The 21,556-nt window shown below is 38.6% G+C and overlaps 1 protein-coding gene across 1 annotated transcript in view; it reads left to right on the top strand.

Moving 5' to 3' along the window:
* The first annotated feature begins 278 nt into the window (after nucleotides 1-278).
* Nucleotides 279-21,556, top strand: part of GABRG2 (gamma-aminobutyric acid type A receptor subunit gamma2) — a 92,979-nt gene continuing 71,701 nt past the window's right edge. Inside the window, exon 1 of the mRNA XM_010972231.3 lies at nucleotides 279-502. Coding sequence (XP_010970533.1) covers nucleotides 396-502 — 107 coding nt within the window. The 5' untranslated portion in view covers nucleotides 279-395. The remainder of the gene's footprint in view (nucleotides 503-21,556) is intronic.

Genomic DNA, 21,556 nt, shown 5'->3' with positions numbered 1-21,556 from the left:
TGAAACGAGGGACCTGGGGGAGTGTGTGTGAGTGCGAGGAGCCTGAGTATGTGTGTGAGTGTGCGCTCGCTTCCCTTTCCCTCATTCGTCTCCTGCGCGTCTCTCCCTGCACCCTCCCCCTGCCTCAATTATATTATTCCCCCAGACTTGGAAGCTGCTCCCTGAGCTGAAGCTTTGATGGTATCTGCAAGCGTTTGTGCTGATCTTATTTCTGCCCCCTGAATATTAATTCCCGAAGCTGGTAGCAATACAGCTCCCTGGTGACCGGACCTACTAGAGGCAGGTGGGGGGAGCCACCATCAGATCATAAGCGTAATAATAATACAAAGGGGAGGGATTGATTCTTCTGCAACCTAGAGGCTAGAGGCAAGCGAGGAGAGGGGGGGAAAAGAGCCATGAGTTCGACAAATATATGGAGCACAGGAAGCTCGGTCTACTCGACTCCTGTATTTTCACAGAAAATGACGGTGTGGATTCTGCTCCTGCTCTCTCTCTACCCGGGGTAAGAGATGCCCTTTTCCGCCTTGTTTTGTTACAGAAAGGTGGGGGAAGGGGTGGGGACCGGGGAACTAGGGGGACCACCCAGATTTAAAAAGACTCTTATGGGATTTGGGGCTTGATGATTTAGAGGAATGTGAATATATTGGGCAGGAGAGGGAGGGAGGAAAAAGGAAGGTCACTTTCGTTTGTTTATTTAATTTATTGGATTGTATTCATTTGTTTTAGAGTGAAAGCTAACGTCTTAAAGACTGTGTTTGGGGAATAGCATTTTGGGATTACTGTAATCTGATATCTAGGTGAGCTGTGCTGATAAATGTCGGCGTTTGAGGCCATGTTGGAGGCGTGTTGGGTGGGGGTCTGGAGGAGAAGACTGCAAATGGGGTCCTGGCGCACACCCTGGAGATTCGTGTGTGGCGTGGGGGTGGGGGGCTTCTGTTCCTATAACCAAAGTAGCTACTTGCTTCTGCACCTGGGCATTCATGAGATCTGTCAGCCAGGTTTTCTCTCCAGTCCCACTGACCTGGCAGCCGACTCCCTGGTGGGCTAACATGGTTCAGCACCAGGGACAGCAGTCCCATCAGGGCCGGATGGAAAGACGCTTGTCTAACCCTACAGGACAACTCTTCATCTACACAGGACATCCATATAGTGCAGACCAAAGGCCAGTGGAGCCAGAGAGCACCAGAGATTTCTGGGGACCCTGCTCTGATTGTTCCTACCCCTTCCTTGGGATGGGGTGGGGGAGGGGTGTTGGACATGGAGTAGAGAATGTAGTTAATAAATGCATGGAGGGGTATATATCTGGAAAATAGTTGGCTTTACTGCAGTGTTGAAAAAATACGCTGAGCCAGGTGAATGTGATGCCAAAATTGTGAAGTTATGCATTAATGTCTTAGAGACTTGCTGCACTGAATGGAAAAGATGGGAAGAGGGTGATGGATTTCCCAAAACCCTAAGCAGCTGTGTGTTGTGAAATTCTTGCACCTAAGTTTTTTTTGAACTTACTTGTACCAAAGGTACCAGGAAAATATCCCTTCACCTATAGTTCATTTATCTGCTCACTGGAACAGTCCCCGCACCCAACACACACCATCCGGATTTCCAGCTAGAACCAAATGCAAGTTGGAGGCTCATTGTACCTGTATTACTTGCACTCTTCTATACTGTCACTTTGAAATAAAGGTCTAAGTATTACCCCCAATCCCCTCCTCAAAAAAAAAAAAAAAAAGAAAAGAAAAAGAAAAGCAAAACTAGCTATAGAAGAAATCAAGCCATTGCCCTAAGGTTGTCCTTGGAGTTGACACTCTTAGGTAGTGGTTGTAAGAATGAAAGATAAAAGGGATGGGGAGTTGAAACTATCATTTTATTTTATTGAAAATTTCTAGATCACCGCTCTGGTTCTCTGTTCTCTAGGGTAGGTAATAGGAGATGCAGGTTTCTGATAAAGAGGAGACCCAAGCAAAGCAAGTAGTTAAAGCCTCTCTTTGGAGTTTCTAAGTAGAGAGAGGGGCCTGCTTAATTCTCCCAGCACTTTTCATACCTTCCTCCTTTACTATAAAAATAGAATGTATGTTCTTTAAGAGTGTACAGTTAAGTAGCTTTCTCAGAAGAGGGCCCTTTTACTAGAAATGGCTTATGTGCAATACATCTTGGTGGAATACTGGAAAAACGGTGCTTTGAATTAAAATTCGCACACCTCTTTTCCTATTGAATGTTGTGTGTAGCTCTGATTTTGTTTAAGAAATTAGAGAATTTATAGCTGCTTATTAATAGAAAGTATCATTCTCATACTCCCACCATTTATGAAACCTGTGGATTAAAATCTATTCAAGACATAGGGAAATAGGCCTTTCCTTCCTACTGAAATCCATCTGAGTAGACAACTTGATAACTAAACAGATAAGGGCGTTCTTATATATTTTATCTCCAGTGGTCTTATTTTAACCCAAAATGTGCAATTTTATTATTCATAGTAGTATCATATTTAACATATTTTCTTGTTGCAACAGTCCCACCTTTTCTTCTCCAGTGTCAAGTAACCCTTACTGATACATTTTAATTTTCAATTCTCAGCACAAGCTTAGATGTGCTTTTTAAGCAGCTCTAAATCATGGGAGCTCTGTGTCATGTAAACTCTCCAGTTGGAGGATTTTCATATGTTCTCAGTAATGTCAGAGATGGAGTCATTGCAGTTTGGTGCAGAGAATGTGATCAGAGTTTCAGTTGGCTGCAACCCCATGGGGGGGGGGGGGGAGCCATTTGAATGGCTGAGTAGAGCTGGATGGAAATAGAAGCTTTGATCTCTAAAGCTGGTCCTTGAGGAGGACAACAAGTGACTGGAAAAACGTGGGATCCTAGGAGCAACTTGAAAAAAGGCTTTTTGGGTAAATAATGGTAGTAGAACCACCTAGAAAGTTGAAGGGAAATTAAAAACAAAAACAAAAACAGAAAACAAAACATTTAATTGACTTTTCCTTTATATAACTCCAAAGAATAATTAACCCTGTCATTAAACTGGCTGAATTCATTAGATTGTGTCTATATAAGAGTAAAACAAGGAGGAATATCAAGCATTGGACTGAGGATTTTAATGGCTAATATTTCTTCTTATGTGTGGAATAGTTAATTTCTGAAACTCAAAATTATCTGAACTGGCACATACCTAATCTACAATGCTATCCTAGGGATTATCTGGGAATCTTGCTAAACTTGTATGATTCCTGAACCATACAAGCTTGTGATTTCCTGTCTTTCCAAATGCTCCACTTGGTTTTATTAGAAAAAGAAAAATCTTTTCCTCAGCATATTTAATTGCTTTGTTACAGATACAACATTTCAAATAATCTACTCTGAGGCAAACACCTCTCTGGGAAAAAAGGAAAAATGCTTATCGCCCAATATTTCTCAGAGTACAGCTGCCCACCACCCTCTACACAAAACATCTGGAGTGTAGACAGAAATTTAAAAATTATCTTTTAAGTTAAATTCATTACATAAATGTCTCTGATGTCTTAGACTCAGTCTAGAATAGCTATCCCCTCAAAGTAATTGAACTACAGAATATTTAATGATAAAGGTTTGTGTTCCACACATGTTAAAATTTGCTTCATGTCAAGGATTTCTGCTCAAATTGAAACAACATTAGGATTGAATTTAGAGCCTTGACCTTTCTTGTAAATATTATGTCACTGGGGTCGTGGGTACTTCTCACCTTTACGGCTTCCTGAGCCATTCCAAGACAGGCTTTCCACAGCTTATGTACGAGTAGGCTTTGCTGGAATGACACACACTTGTTGAAGGGGAGCATAATTCGCCATCCCAAAATATGCCTCTTTGGCATAAGAATTATTTTAGGCTGATTATTTTTAAGAAACAGCCGCCACAGAAGCAGCTCAAAACTGAGTGGAAGTTATTCTTTTGTGAAACCTACTCACATTTATAAGGGGCACCTCCATTTTTAAGGGCGTCTCCGTCCCTGTACCAGGAAGAAGAGTTCGGCTAAATCTCTTAGAAACTTACCAATGGTGAAGGTAAGGACATAAATCTGAGTACCAACAGCCCCCTTGTTTACTGTTTTCTCTGCTTGATAACCTCCCATAACTGGCTCTCCCCGTTCCCAACATCTTTGTCTTCAGCTAGAGATGGTATTTAAGGGGGATGATGGGCCATTTGAAGGAGTTACTCAACTTTCCTGAGTACCTCTCATGTATACAGGAAATATATATGTTATCATATTTTGCTTTTTTTCTCTTGCGAATCTGTCTTTTAATTACAAGGATGTCTCAACCAAGAACCTAGAAGAGTAGAAGGTCAGTTCCCTTTCCTTCGCTTGCATGGTTCTCCCAAGTACTTCTTTCTGCTACATTCACTGATCACAGAAGACTGGTGAATGTGAAAGAAAAAATTGATTCTTCTGCTACTGTTTGATAAGAGATCCATGTGACATTTTCAAAGTCAGAAACTAAATATCATATCAACTTCAGAATTTTCCAGAATTCTACTTGTGTCATGTATATACATACAGTGAACCAAATTTTTATATATAAATTTTAATATGTACTATAGATTTTAACATATACAAAAGTTACATATTTTAAATGTACCAAATATAATTCTGTAGTTAATATATTATATATATACTTAATTTTTACTAAAATCTCTGAAATAGTTATTGTCAGCCTCATTTGACAGACTGGACCAAGATTATCGAGACATTAAATGACTTGCTTTAAAAGCGACAGATAATTAGAAGTCACATAAAATAATAAGTATGTATGTAGACAAAAATGAAGATACATAATAAGTATATACATTTATATACACGTCCTACCATCTGAGGGTTCCTTACTGTGTTCCTTGGTGGGTGCCCTCCAGGATCCAGAGGGTGGCTGTCCCTCCAGCGTTAATTGAGTCCCCCATAAAAGTCAGCAGTGGTCCACCCACGACCTGCCAACAGTGTTGATCCAACTGGAGCTTTCTCCTTTCTCCACTTGGAACTGACCCAGTACTTCTCACCACTTTGTCCCAGACTCCTTCTTCCCCAAAAGGGTGTCAGAAAGCCTGTCACCTCCCTGCCTTGTCTCCTGGACCATAGCTACTCTGATCTCAGTGTGTCTTTTGCTAAATAAGCTCTTTCTTTATAAATGAAAGATGATGTGGAGTTGTTCTCTTAAAAAAATTGTTTTAAATGTATATAGACATACATGATGATGAGAACTGGTTATATCTGGGATCTGTCACTAATTACCTTCTGAATTTTTAAATCGGTTTCATCTCATCAAGTGTAGTAAGTAGTCTAGATTATTAAGATACTTATCAATTTCAATTTTTATGATTGTTTGATTCTACCTTCAGACAATGGAACCTAGAACAGACACCTTACATCCAATCAGCCCTCTGAATAAATTAAAATAGGGATTTTATAAGTAGTGTGGTTTGAGCTCCACACTCAGTCTCCATCACTCACTCCATTTTTCGATTCATCTGATTCTCTTTCTTGAAAGCTCTAAACAGAAATGCTTAGAAATAATCCACTATTCGGTTGTTTAATGAGTTTAAGAACATCTTAAATGACATGACTTAGACCCTGGACAAGATTAAGCTTGGGAAATATATTTTCTTAATGGTTACGTGTGAATAAATAAAGCATAGTTTAATCTGCAATTCAGTCATTGCCCAGAAACTTAACTGTTGCTCGCCATCCCGTTTTCAAAGGAGAGAACTTGTGCTCCACCAAGAAAATTTATGGAACAACTTGCTCAATATTGTCCCGCAGTTTTCCTACAGAAATTCCCAGAAAAGTGAAAGATAGTACTGGGCAACCGTACTGAATATTAAAGTAGAAATAATGTTACTGCTTCAGTATCTGGATATCTCTGTCTTCAATATGTAGATATTTGACATTGACATTTTTAATCACCTCAGACATGCAAGCAACAGCTTGATTAACTTTGGCATGTGAAAACTTAACATCAAAGTGCTTACATTTTAATTTCTAGAGGAATACGAAGTTACAATTTCTAGAAATTGGGACTTTTTTTTCCTGACAGTGTTTGCATGCACACTTTTGTTCTGTCTATAGCCTTGTGAGTTAGATGAGAAAGATGTCTCATCTGACAGCTGTTAAAAATGAGATAAGGAGCAGTTAAGGGACTTGTCCAAGTCTCCTTGAATATTGTAGAGCAGGATTTAGGACTTCCTAGTTGCATTCCCAGTGCAATATGCCACACCACTCACCCTTTTTCTTCGTAAAAGTAAGAAAATACTTGGATTGTTTTGAGATGTAAAAGTCTGCTTTACTGTGAGGGTGATATGCTATTCATTTCATCCATATTCTAGAGAATACGTACCTTTTAAAAAGGAAATAAAAACCTCTTTTTAAGTTACACATTAGTGGCTTAGGGTAAAAATAAAATTTAACTCCAAATCACATTAATCCTTAGAGTGTTAAGAAATAAGAGGGCAAAATATGGTACTAATTGTATATCATTATAAGAATCATTATATAACTCAGATAAAGTGCCATGTATATGCTAAATAAATAGCGCCAATATTACACTCCCCACCCATTCATAAAGAAAACCATATGAATACCAAATAACACAATAGTGGGGAAAACAAGAGAATGCTTTTTAAGCAAAGATCCTTTGTAATAATTGAAACCCTGCCATGAACTCAATTTTAGTAGTAGAACACAAAGTCTTTGCAGTGAGAGATGCATAACCAAGTTCTGTAATTTATTTAGGCATATTCAAACAAAATGGCCAAAACAAACTGCATATAACTTGTCAGTATAATTTTGTTAGGAAGAAACAAATGACTCATTTTTATTTATGTTCTTTTTTTTTTGCAGGTTAACAGTCCCTTTTTATAAATTGCTTTTGAAATCACATTTGAAATATGTAAGGGAAGGGGAAAAGTGCTAGTTATAAACTGTAGAAATGAATTAACTTTTAATTAATTCATTAAAGGAATAGTATTTCAGCCAGGTCTGTGCTAGGAGCTGGGTATATAATTATGGGGCAGCAGAGGCCATGAGGTCTGCTACTGTGGAGTTTGCAGTCCCACAGGGTGGCAGGCAATGATCAAACAGGTGTACAAATAATTATTAGATTTTAACTCAGGTAAATGCTACACAGGAAAGTTGTATTGTGCTACAAGAGAATATGCCAGCTGTCTAACTTGATGAACCATAGATGACAGAGAAACTGAGTGAGATCCACCAACTAGCTGAAACCAACCCTCAATCATTAACTGGTCAGTCTTAATATTTCAGCATTCTTTTCTTGGTTATAATAGTCTTGGCTGGAATTTTTTGCCCTCAGTTGGAGAGGTTTTCACTTAAAAATGAATGGTATTTTTTTTTTTGAAGAAGAAAAGTGATGATTTTTTTCAATGTTCTGAAGACTATTTTTCTTTACTATTTAAAAAATATGTAACAGACAAGAACTATATTAAGGGTAATTAAATAAAGCAGCATAGTCACTTATGACATTATTTCAACACAAACTAAATTTGCTAATCAAGGGCCAGTCGATGGGCTTTGCTCCACTCATCTTCTGTCCAGTAGGTCTTCAAGTTACATACATTAAAGTGTGTGGATTTTCCTAACCACCACCTCCCACTGAGGCACCTTGTCTGATTCTCTGTCAATCTATTATAAATAGTCAACTATAGTCAAACAGAGGAAAAGAAAAAACACATGACTATCTTAACTATACATACGAGTTGTGAGCTTCAGTTAATTTCAGACTTGGACGATACAATTAAAAGAATACAGTGAATATTTTGGGGATTTTTAGAATTAAGTGCGAAATAGACTGTGTACGGCCTATAAAAGTGTATACAGAAGGAGATTTTAGTGCTTCAGTGACTTTTCAATATGGATAAATTATAATCTATTGGCAAGAGAATAGATGCTAGTAATTATGTTAATAAATTATCAACTATTTTAAAATGTATTTTACCTGTTTTCTTCCAGTATCTCCCTTCATCTTAGAACAAGCAAGTATGTATTTAGTTCCTTTCAAATTATTATCATTGTAAAAGCAAGATGTCCTGTACTCATGCAGAAACACACAAATCTGTAGCTTTGGATAACATCCTTTTTAATCTCATAAAAGAATACTTTTCCCCTTACATAAGAGAGATTAAGTGAATACATGTTCTTCTTAAATTATTCCAAATAAAAGAATAAGTTACTTTAAATTTGAGGTAATATTCAGATATTTCTTGTTTTTAGTAAAAAGGTAGTTTTCCCTAGTACTTCTTAGTAGGGAAAATTTTTTTTTTATTATTACTGAAGTACAGTCAGTTACAATGTGTCAATTTCTGGTGTACAGTGCAGTGTCCCAGTCATGCATATACCTACATAGATTCACTTTTGTATTCTTTTTCATTAAAGGATATTATAAGATATTAAACGTAGTTACCTGTGCTATACAGAAAAAAAATTTTTAATCTATTTTTATATATAGTGGCTAAGTAGGGAAAATTTAAAGTGATAGCTTTTAAAGTCAATAACAACATCTCGTTGATTCCAGATAAAAATTTTCATTGAACCAAATCATCTCTTTTTAACTCAACTTTGTTAATAAAAATCTGCATTCTTTATTTTAAAATTAGCTCTTAATAATTTTCAAAAAAGCCTTGAATTTCAAAATGTTTACATGTGACATTGATGATTCTTGATTAAATTCCAAAACAAATTACTTGAATAAATTTATTCACTTTAAATAATTTAATGACTTAAAGTATTTAAATACTTCCTTACTTTCATAAACCCCTACTTTATTAATCAAGTTATTAGAAATTATAAGAATTTAGACATTTTTTAGTTTATTCTACACCCAGGTAATTTGTATAAACTAAGTTACCTTAGGAAAGTCCCTTAACCCTAAAACCACCATTTGTTTTTATTTCTGCAAGACATTTAATTGATATTGGTATATTGTAACATGTAATGTTCAGCCCTAAAAATGCGGGGAGTGAATGATCACAGAAATACAAACACATTTGGATGTTAATATTTTAAAATCTTTAATTTTTATGCTTTCTATTATGAAATATTTAAAATATGCCTGAGTTTCCCAGTGGCTGATTTATTGAACATGCTAGTCTTAGATAGATGTTAGATGTTAGAAGTCGCGTTTCTCTGTAAATCTCACCTGTTGAATCTCTATTCCCCACACCTGGACAGCCCTAAGGTAAATCACATAACATTTCCATTCTTTTTAGAGTTTACAATCTCATTTTCAGGTATTAAAAGTCTCATCTAAATTGATACTTCAGTATCCCATGCACTTTTTAATTTATTTTTATTGAAGTCTAGTCAGTTTACAATGTTGTGTCAATTTCTGGTGTACAGCATCATGTTTCAGTCATACATATCCATACATATCCAGGAATATATATTCCTTTTCATGTTCTTTTTTCATTATGGGTGACTACAAGATACTGAACAGAGTTCCCTGTGCTGTACAGTAGAAACTTGTCGTTTAAATGTTTTACATATAGTAGTTTAAATTGGCTTCTATTCTCTGATCAGGCCTAACCTGAGATATCTGCAGTCTTGCCACTGTTTCTTCATTTTTCTGTTAGGCTCCTCCTCTCTCTGTATTAGGCTGCTTTTGGCTTTTTTAAGATTGTACTTTCTGGGTGAGAGGTGCCTAAATGCTGAGTTGTTCTTCCCTGAGGGGATTGGATGGCTTCTGTGGAGCTGACCCTCTTCCTCCTTCCCCCTCCTGGGGACCTTTAAATTGCACCCCTCCCTGGCCTGGGTCGTGCTGAACGGGGGCTGATGTTTTATGACCCCCCCCCACATCACCACCACCCCAGCTCCACTCCAAAGACACACCCACCCTGACTTTCTGCTAGAATTCTCTTGCCAAATAAATAGTCTTTTCAAGATGCTTCCAGCACGACTATTTCTCAGGCACCCATTTAGTTCATGAGGAAGGAAGGAATGAATAAAAAATAAACTCAGCAAAACTGTTTGTCAGGTTCTGAAAGTGAAGGTCTTTTTGTCACTCAGGTTCACTCTTGGGATTGTTCAGACTAGTTAACTTCAGACTTTTTCAGGAAAGCATCAGGCTACAGCAGTCCTTTGGACTGCCTAAATGGTAGAGGATACGGGCCAAATTTTGCTAAGAACTCTGTATCCCCCTTGTGTTGAGACAGCATCCAGAGGCAGGTATGCAAGCTTTCTGTTTGGGGTAGAAGTCGGAATTACCCGGTGGGTCTTCCCTGGATGGTAGACAGACACCCGTGGGCGGGTTTCCTGACTTCCTTTCTCGGTTAGCTGCGGGTGGAGGCGGAGCGTGCGCCCCGGTGGGAGGAGCGGATATGAAACCGCACAGCTTTTCCTGCACTTAGGCCAACAACCTTCTTTCACAAGCACCGCTTTCTCGTTGAATCCGTAAAATTCTATTACATGGCCCCGAAGTGGGTGGAGGAAAGGGAATCCAGGGCTGGTTTTTAGCCTCGTCTAGAAGGTTCTGCGTCTTCTTGGCCGTCTACCGTTATTTGTGTTAAATGAGAGGAGAACTCTTCTCGCCCCCCCCCTTTTTTTTTTCAGTTCTGGGACACAGTTGTGGTAACAAAAGGGGAAGCATATTTAATATTATGTTCCCTATGTGATGCATTTTTTTCCAGCTACCCACTGATTAATTCTCCTTCTTCACATCTTTGCTCAAATGTCACTTTCTCAGTGTCTACTCGGATCATTCACTGTCATGCTGCAAACATCCCTCCACCCTGTACACACCATCCCACTTACCCTCTTCTGTGTTTGACTTTTCCTCAGCATTTATAGCCTTCAGTAATTCAGTAGAATTTTTTTATTATGTGGCTGAGCATTCTATTATTTTCACTTTTTTTTTTCTATCTCCCCCAGCTAGAATCCAGGCCTGATGAGAGCTGAGATGCTGGTTTTTTGTTTGTTTTTGTTTTTTTTTTTTTGTCCACAGCTATGCCCCGGGCTTTTAGAAACTGCCTCATTACTAATAAATGCCCAGTAATTACAGTTTAATTAAATAATAAGAATTAAATCTCCTTTTTCCTGAAATGTATCATCTCTTAAAACAAGAAAGAAGAACCTATTCATCTTTTCCACTAGTATCTCACCCTACATCCAGCCTATATGGCTGGTGACCAAAACAAAACAGCAAACGAGTCCCACGGTGCAGGGTAGTCCTTAGAAGTGTGTGCTGTGGGGCCGCACTTGACCCGGAGTCAGATTCCCACCTGACATTGACTTCCTGGTGGCCCTCAGCAAGCTGACTTAACTCCATTCAGCCTCAGACTCTTCATATATATATATTTAAAAAAAAAAAGGAAGATAATTCTTCCTAAGCTTATTTTGAGGAATAATTGACATAATTCGTAGTACATGGCACATAGTAGGCTTCCCTTATATGATGTTTTTGTTCCTACTACAGGGTTATTACTTATTTTCTGAGGATATTCCTAGAGGCACAAATAGCCACTCCACCCCTGCTAACCTCTAAATTTGAGAAGGGAGCAGGAGGCAGGTATCTTAATAGAAATTCTGTAATTTTCCAATCCCCTGTCTTAATTTGTGTAAGATGAGAAAACTGGGCAGAAATTCCTGTGTTTCTGGAATGCCTACGCTGTTCGCTGATTTCAGATCAACGTTATGAACTTGATAATGTGTCTGACACATATGGATTAGGTCCCAATAACAAGGAAATCTATGCTGAGACGTGGGGTTCCTTCCTGAAGACAACTTCTTTAACTATAGACACACAGGTCCTTTTCCAGAGATAGTGTGAAGCAATTACCTTTGAGTCTCTGAGCAGAATTACTCAGTTCATGATTCAGAGCAAATCTGTGTTCCTGCTCTCAATGGTTCCGTCTGTGTTGGACCCTGATATGAAAGCAATGGCTGTTGAACCTGGAGAGGAAGGAGGTAATCTAAGCTGATAGGTTTCTATTCATATCACGGGTCACGACTGACTCTTCATCGTTTCCTTTTCAAAATGATGCATGAGTGACTTTTCATTTTTCTGTGCTTTATGGATCTGATAATAGAGTGAAACCCAACATCATCTGTCACCTAGGTTACTGCATCAGCTGCGTAAGGTAACCTTTTTGATGTCACTTTCGCTACCTTCTGATTCATTTCACTGCACGGCAGAGACTTTTTCCTAACAAAGTATTTTGTTAAACAAGAACAGGATCTAGATTCAGTAAAGTGTTCAGAATTTAAGTGTACAGTTAGATAACATTTTTCCAAATGTATGTATCAGTATAACCACCACCCTATATATATACACACACACACATACACACACACAAACACATACATACACATTATATACACTCACACATACGTTAGTTTCCAGTCTGTATTAATTTCCATCACACTTGCAGGTTTTCTTTTGCACCTTTCCAATTAATTACCCTTCTACCCAAACCCCCACCACCACTTATCCTTGAGTTCAGACTATAACTAATCTCCCAAGCAGATCCTTAATAGATATTTAAGTATCAATGAAATATTTCAGAAAACTGCAGATACACGTAAAGCAGAAGTTTGAAGAGAGGGGTTACACACTCTTATTTAGGTGATCTGAATGGTGTCCTGAATTCCTTCTGACTACTTTGTGAATCGCAGTTTTTGTAATTCTGACCCACTGTGCTCCCGACACCCTGCCACATGCAGAAGCTGTAGGACTGAGCAAGGTAAACGCAGTCCCTGCTCCTGTGGAGTGGCCATTCTAGAGTAAAGACGTGCTTTTAAAAACATTACACCATATTATATCTTTCATCCATTGTAACCATAATTTTATAAAATTTCATATAGACACACCTACTTCTATATTGGTTTGTTTCACTTATTGCCTCCAATCTAAGGAAGGCTGTGTAACCAGATACACATTTTACACTCAACCATTTTTTTAAATCCACAGATCCACATGATTCGGTCCATTTTCCCCTTGAAACCGGCTAACATGGGATATCATTTGACTCTGGAAATCTAAAGTGCTCTGCTAAATATAGAAAGAAAATAAATACAAAGTAACCAGATTTCCTCCTCCTTGCCTTCTGCCTTCCTGCCATAAATAAATATTTATGGTGTTCCCAATACTTGTTTGGCACTGGACTAGGGACTGGGGATACAACTGAGAAAAACAGACATTTAATCCTCTCAGACACTGCAGTCTAGGGGCAGGAGGACAGTAAACAAACTTCACATTGTGGTAAGTGTTGACGAAATAGCCAAAAGTTTGGTGTGATGAAGAAAAGAAAAAAATTTAGATTGAATAATCAGGAAAGGCCCCTAGAAGTTGTGATCATAAGAGTATTTTAAAAATTCAGCGAGGAGAAGATTGAAGGGAAGACTTTTCTTATAAGTTCAACAGCAGGTGCAAGGGGCCTGAAGGGAGAAAAAACTTGGTGTAGTTTGGGAACTAAAAAAAAAAAAAAAAAAAGCCCAATTGGCTGGAGGACAGTGAGCAAGGATGGAAAATTCAGAATGTAGAATTTGGGAGGCAGAAAGCTACTTCTTACAGCATAGCCTTGCAGTCATAGTGAAGACTGAATTGTAGTACAGGTAAGGGGCTTGGGTTAGAAAAACTTCATGTAACAATGCCATCAGCTGTGCTCTTAAGGAAGACTTGAGCCTCTAGGATCTGGGGAATGGGGAGAGTTGCAATTGCTTGGCAATTAACTAAACTGTTGACTTGTAGCTTCTTTAGGGTTACATATAGTGCTGCTCTCCTTCTTGCTCCAAAATCTTAGCAGAATAAAGAATTATTGATTCTGCTATTATGAAGCATGGTAATTATTTCAGTGTATTATGAATGCCGTAAAATTATGGCACTATGAAATGATTTTATGATAATTAATGTGCTTAAACAGATACATTTTTATAAAGATAAATGCTCTGCATGTTAAAAAAAAAAAGTTTCTTAACTCTAAAATAATCAGTATAATTTGTTTGGGAGAAGTTACTTGCCTGAGTGATTTTTAAATTTTCAGAGATTCTCATAGAGAGAATTAACAAATGTACACTTACTTCCTATCCATAAAATATATTGTTGAACTTAATCTGCATAAAACAGAACCAGGGAAGGTAATATTCCTTCTAAAAATCTGAAAGAGATACAAAAGTCTCTGAGCCAAATTGAAAAACAAAGAAAAAAACACCATTTTATTAATAAAAATTTCCTTCTCCCCAGAAGATTTTTACATTTTTAGACTCAATTACCTCATGCTTTAATATCAGGAAATTTCACAAAGCTCTCATGTCAAAGAATATTTTGAAGAATTCAGTGATTTAGTTTATAGTGTAATAATTTTGGTTTTGTTTTATTTTTAAGTTAATGTGGAGCAAAACAGACCTTTATTGTTACATAGTTGTGTGAATTTTAACATATGTGAATCCTTGGAATTCAGCACCCCAAATCAGGATACTGAACAATTCTGCCTCCCTAAATTTCCTTTCTCCTGCTCCATCATAGCCATAACCTTCCCCCAACTCTTAACTCCTGCCAACAACTGCTATTATTCATCATTGTAGTTTTTTCTTTTCAAGAACGCCACATATGAAGAATCATAGAGTTCACCCAGCAGAGTACCTCTAAGATTCATTTAAGTTACTAAGATGTCAGTAAGCACATGAAAAGAAATTTAACATCATCAGCCATTAGGTAAATGCAAATTAAAACCACAATATGATACTGCTACACATCTATCAGAGGGGGTCAAATAAAAACCACCCTGGCAAGGCCAAGTGTTGGTAAGGATGTGGAGCAACTGGAACTCCCATGATTGCTAGTGGGAACAGAAAAATGAGGAATAATTTTGCAATTTTGTGTGAGATTAAACATACATCTAACATATTACTCAACAGTCTCATTCCTATTTGCTTGAGAGAATTGAAAACTTCGCTCTGGGGTAATAGCTTTAATAATTAGCTAGGTAATTTTCTTCCAGAAATGTTTACATAAATATGATCACATCAAAATGGTGGTTTTTTCTTTATTTCGACTTGAGAGTGCACTCTTGATAGACTGAATCAGAAGCTTCTCAGTGGCTCTGTGATCTGCTTTGATACTACTGGTGAACGTGTATTGGGAATATTGGAAAGACTGGGAAGAATAGTGACAGAGAAATCACAGGGAGAAGCATGAATTCTGTGGGAGCTCTTCTTTCATTTCGAGCAATAGGTTTGCAGTCTCTTGAAAAAGGTAAAAATATACTACTGAGAAAAGATAGTAAGCTGTTATTCCCTGAAGGCACTTTCTTTGTAATATGAATTCATTATCCTTTAGAGTTTCTAACCTGTTGTATGACAAGGATCTAAATTTGTAAAAATGCAAATGATACAAAGTGGCCTTTTTTCTATTGCATACAATTTTTTTCTATGAAATGGGCATGCTGATTTAACACACCCTTGAACTTTCAGTGAAGTTAGGATGATTTCAAATTCCATTGGGAATTTTTTTTTTTTACATTGTTCCAGAATTCTAAGAACAAAAGTCATCTTGGACTTTCTAACATACATCCATAGAACACCTACTTATGCTCACTACCAGCATGGAACATTTAAAAATAAAAATGTACCATATTTTAATAGGCAACAAGGTAATAATGCCAAGTGCTGATAATAGTGTTTAGCTCATAGGAGATGTCTGTGAATAATCACCAATGAGCGAGTAAATACACAACTTGTATGCTCTGGAGTATTTATAATTCCTAGTTATGTAAATTTACGTTCAGTAGAAATAAAAATGGACTATTCACATAGTGAAGGTAGAGGCAATGAGGAAGGAGAAAAATGCTAGCCACAAAACTGAAACATAAGACTTGATTTAATTTTTAAAGTGATCATAAAGTGACACATAGATTTTAAGAAAGTGTTTTATCCAAGAAGAGCCAAATAATGAACACTTAAGAATAGTCTTCTAGGATTGGCCACAACCACAGGGACAGATTTCAAATTCATATGACTTGAAATTAAAGATTATAGCACAATTTTAGGAAATAAAGAAGGAAAAAGAAAAGAAAAAAAAAAAACAGAAAGAAATTCCCAGAATGCTGGTCACTCAGATGTATACATATTGGTAAAATTTCTACATGAAAATGAAAATTCAGTCAAATTTTAACAGGCTTGTTCCATAGTTCCAAGCGTCTAAATATTAACAAATATTTCATTTCTCTGTTTTTTAGTGATATGAATTTTCAATGTATCTGAAGTATATTTGAATTTGATACCTTGAATAGACATCTGAATACATGTTGATATTGCGTGCATTAGAATCAGCCTTTATTTTCATACACTAGCTCTCTGAACTTTATTCTAAATCAGGGACAGTTTCATCTCTCGTTCATGGACCATGAGAAAGTACACAGAAATTCTCCCACCCACCTATGGCCTCCTTGTAAATAAGCGGACACTTTTTCATACTTACTTGTATTACCTTCTATTTAGCTAGAAGAGGAACCACAAGTTTTATCAGCTCCCCAAAATGTTTTATGTTCTAGAGAAAAATACTCTTCTTACCACAGAAATTGAGGTTTGGAACTGATTACAGAGGCAAGTTGATAGAAATAACCCTCACATCAAGTTGGAGATGCTGGCAGACAGATTGGTCACATTCTAACATGTGACAATGTTTTTCTTATGCCTTGCAGTGTGATTTAAGTGTTACATTTTTTTCTAGCTATTCAGGTATTTGTTTGTCTCCCCAGATAGATGGGAGGTGTTTTGATACCAGCATTGTACTTAGTGCTTCTTTCTACCTGCAACTGTGCCTTGCACAAAAGAGTCTCGGATCCAGGCTGATTAACTGAGGGATTGAGACATCTAAATTCGCAATTGTGTCCCAAATTCAACCACCTTCATGGGTTTTGCCACATCTGAGTGTCCCGTAATATTTTTGATAAAATCAATGTCTTCCAAATCTAAATATTTAATAAACTTAATAGAAGTAATTAAACGAGGAAAATCAGTTTCACTTTTCATGACTGAATAAAACTGCAAAGTAAATACAGTGAAGCCAGCGCAGTGCTTTCATGTTTTGATAGTGCTCTGTCGTCTGCCAGTGGTGCTAAGCTGCTTGTTGCTCTTCTGAGAAAGTAGGTTAGCAAATCGGAGGATGTGGATAAAGACAAATTACAAATAAACTGAGACTTTGTCTTTAATATGATTGGATGAGCTGAGAGAAAATTAAAAAGACAACTTTCAAAAGGATGTATTTCAATATCATTTAGTGCTATGCTTATGTGACACTTAAAATTGTCTTAAGTACTAGGGGCAGGTGTCCCAGACTTTGGGAAACCCTGATATAAAGTGATCTTAATAGGATATAGGATCTTAATTGTGGATGCTGCTAATCTGAATTTCCAGGATACTTTGAAACACTGTAGTAAGTGGCATTTTTTTTGACTGGCTTGAGAGCAGTTACCAAAGTGGTATTTACTTGGGAAAGAATGTCCTTTTCTTCCCTTCACCCTGGCTGCACCTTAGAGTTAGCTGAATACCAATGTCTTGGTCTCATCCTAGATCAAAAAAATTAGTATCTTAAGAGGTGAGCTTTCAGCACTGGTCTTTTTTTTTTTTTTTTTTTTTAAAGCCCTCTAGGTAATTTTAACGTGCAGCTGGGGTAAGAATAACAAATCTGTATCCAGTATCAAACATGCAGTGTGTGCTAGACTTTGTACATTCTTAGTGAGAGTCATCATATAAATGAAGAAATTCGGAGTATTTCCCTCTTGAACTGTTCCTTCATAGTAAATAATTATAGTCTTCTCTGACATTAGCTTTATGGTTTGCATGTCTTCTGTGGTTATAATCGGTCTTGGATGTCAGGAGTCAGAAAACAGCAAGAAATACAAACTTCGTGTCTGTTCCTAGCATACAGGAGAGCAGCCTCCGAAGGTGTGTGGGACTAGCTTGTCACCCTGTTGCCGTGGTCCAGTAACAGTGCAAGTACAGTGTCTAAGTTCTGCCACCTTGCAGAAAATAATGTTCTGCATGAGACCAGCATACTCGGGGTCCCCCTAAGGGTTACTGCCTTGGAAAAATTCTACATTGGTGTATATTGTGCAAGTTGAGTCATCTCAGTTTCCCCAAGATATCCAAGTTTTGAAGCCATGGCTTCCTATCTGTGGCAAAGGGTACACAGATGAGATACTGTGAAAATTGTTTTTCCTTCTAGTGTGTTTTTCATTTCAGTTATTGCATTCTTCATCTCTGTTTGATTGTTCTTTGTTTTCTAACTCTTTGTGAAAACTTGCTAACTTCTCACTCTGTGAATCCATTCTACTCCCAAGTCGTTCTTGGATCATTTTTACCGTCATTACTTGGAACTCTTTCTCAGGTCGGTTGCCTGTCTTCACTTCATTTAGTTCTTCTTCTGGGGTTTTATTTTGTTCCTTCATCTGGAACATGTTCCTCTGCCGCCTCATTTTGTCTAAGTTGCATTTGGATTTTTATGTGTGTTTCTCAAGCTTGGAGAAGTGGCCTCTGTAGGAGGCATCCTGTGCGTCCCAGCAGTGCGCTCCCCTCTCGTCACCCAAGCTGTGTGCTCTAGGGGTCCGCCCTAAGTTGGGCTGACTGTGGGTGGTCTGGTAGGCCTGGTTGGTGCCTAGTCTGGTGGCTGCCAGGCCCTGTCTTGTGCAGGTGCTGCTGACTGTTTGTCAGGTCCTGGTCACCAGGTGGCTGGTTGTGGAATCTTAGGGGGCCCCCACGGCTAGTGCAGGCTCACTGGTGGATGGAGTCAGGGTCCTGAAGATCCCGGGGCTGTTGGCCACTTGCTGGCAGGTGAAGCCAGATCCTGGGGTTAGTGCCTGACTACTGACAGGTGGAGGTGGTTCCTGGATTCTGGCTGCAGGGCCCAGGGATCTCAGACCTCATTTCAGATCTTTGGGGAGGGAAGCAAAGTATGGGGTTCCTGACGCAGTTGGGTATAGTGTCTGGGGTGCCCCAAAGGTTGTGTTGGCCTGCTCTAGTGGGCAGAGCGAGGGCCCAGTTGGTCCCAGGGCAGGGTCTGGCCAGCATTGAGGGACCCTGGTTTTCTTGCTCCTGGTGCCCGCCTGCTGGTGGGTGGGGCTGGGCCTTGGCCCCGTGTGGGCAGGGCCCTGTCTAGAGGCAGCTGTGGGTCTTTAGTCTTCTGGCAGCCCAGTTAGCCGTTTGGCCTGAGGCGTCCCAGCACTGGCCCCTGCAGGCTGTTGGGTGGGGCCAGGTCTTAGCGCTAATGAGCCAAGATACTAGCTCAGCAGCAGCAATGTTCATGCAGTTCAGTGTTTCCCTAAAATATCTGCCACCAATGTCTGTGTCCCCAAGGTGAGCCCAGCCACCTCCCAGCTCTCCAGGAGCCCAGCGCGTAGGTCTGGCCAGGGCTCCAATCAGACAACTGCTTTAGCCCCGGATCCTGCTGTGTGAGGGGTGGGGGGGGGGTGTGGATTTTGTGTGCGCCTTTAAGAGTGAAGTCTCTATTTCCCCCAGTCCTGCTGGGCTCCCGCAGTTAAGCCCCACTGGCCTTGGAAGCCAGATGTTCTGGGGGCGGTGCTGGACCTGCTGGCTGGGGAGCCCGATGTGGGGCTCAGAACTCACTCCTCTGGGTGAAGCTCTGCAATATAATGATTCCTCAGTTTGTGAGTTGCCCGTGGAGGAGAGGGAAGGGCCGTGTATGGGATTTGATTATATGGAGAATCCACCCCATTGTAGCCTCTTCTTTATGTCTTCAGTTGTAGAAGATCTTTTCTGGTAGATGGCAGTTTTTCTCGTCTTGGGTTATCCTGCAGGTAGTTGTGATCTTGGTGTGCCTGTAGGGGGACGTGAGCCCAGGGTCTTTTCTTCTCTGCCATCTTGTCTGCTTTCTGAGACTGTGATTTTTTTTCTCGCTTTGTAAATTATCACATGAAGGTGCTTTATAACTAAATAAATTCGGAATGTGCCATTATGATAATCATTATCATTACCAAAAATCATTGTTATTTACAAAGGAAGAATTCCTGTGTCCAATGGCGTGTCCTTCTTACCACAATTTAGCATCAGCACTTTTATTTCTGTTCTCCCGGACAGTCATGGAGAGTTAACGTGACTTTAGGGTTGCTTTCTTGGGTTAGTTAACCTTGGCCTTGTTTCCTTTTTAACCTGCCCAAATATTTTCTGTATATGTTGCTTGAGTTTTCAGGGAGTAGACATTTAATGAAGAGAGTGATGGCAATCAGGTGATGGCGTGTTTTATAGGCAGCTTACTTTAACGTTAGCTGAAACTGTTACACATGCACACTTACAAAAAGAGTGAGTTTTACCAACTACATTTTCACAAACATTGACCCTTTAAAAATAATCTATACTCTCATTGATTTTTTCAATAATGTGGAAAGTTTTCACTGGATGGCTTGTCAAGTGCTAGGCGCTTGCAAAGTTTTGGAATATCTGTTGAAGACGTATTTCTTGCATTTAGGGGCCTTTCATTCTACTTTTAATGCTCCAGCTTAAGCTAAAATTTTAAACACCTTTTTTTGTTGTTGTTATTGTGAAATGAAATGTGTAAAAAGTCCATAAGACATAAATATGGATCATTGGATCATCACTAATTGAAATGAAAAGCCACATAACCACTAATTTTTGGAAAGAAAATATTGCCAACACCCAGGAAACATCTTCATCCCCCTCCCAATCTCTATCTTCTTTCTCTTCCCTCAAAGTAATTATTGTGCTGGCTTTGATCTCTATAGTTGAATTTTGCCTCTTATTAAATGTTGTACAAACAGAAACATACCATATGTGTGTGCATGTATTGGGCATGTGTGTACATCTTTTGCTGAAATTTTTATTTTTCAGATTGATTTTGCTGCACATAGCAGTAGATCACTAATTTGTATTATTGTATAATATTTCATTATATAAATATGCCATATTTTATTTATTCATTCTACTGTTAAGTTATATAAATGTCTATTACCAAAAATGCAACTGTGAGCATTCTTGTGCGTGTCTTGGAGTGGACCTGTGTGTGCATTTTTTTGGTGGAACAAATCTAGGGTTGGACTTTCTGGGTTACAGGATACAGAGGTACTCATGTTTAGTAGGTAGTGCCAAAATGTTTTCCTTCCAAAACTGTATGAGTCCTAAGTACTCCACACTGTCCCATTTTTATTTAAGAGTGAGTTCAAACAAACAACAACAACAAACTGCAGTGAGACGGCTAATCCAGGGAAAACGGACTTCAGTGAGCATCCTAGAACATGACCTGACTTCGATGTTTTTTCCTGTTTACACTCTCTCTTCCTAGTGAATGCTGTGCTTGTCTTCCGCGTATTTTCCTCCTTTATCTTAAATATCCCAGTTTTTATTTGGGGTCTGTGAGGGCCACATGACTTTGGGAATGCTGACTTCATCTTTGATACCAGTGGTAGGATGTATAATTACACTAAGATTATGAACAGAGTCCCATCCTCCAGCTATAGATTTGGTGTCATGTGTATGAATTCATATGTATTCAGGCTAGTGATGCACAAAGTGAGACTTCCTGGGACTTTTAAGACAAGTAAACATCTGAAAGAGTTTATCTCT

This window comes from Camelus bactrianus, chromosome 22, assembly GCF_048773025.1.
Source record: "Camelus bactrianus isolate YW-2024 breed Bactrian camel chromosome 22, ASM4877302v1, whole genome shotgun sequence".
Taxonomy (NCBI): domain Eukaryota; kingdom Metazoa; phylum Chordata; class Mammalia; order Artiodactyla; family Camelidae; genus Camelus; species Camelus bactrianus.
Note: the sequence above shows the minus strand (reverse complement) of the source record. Positions and strands in the feature narration are given on the sequence as shown.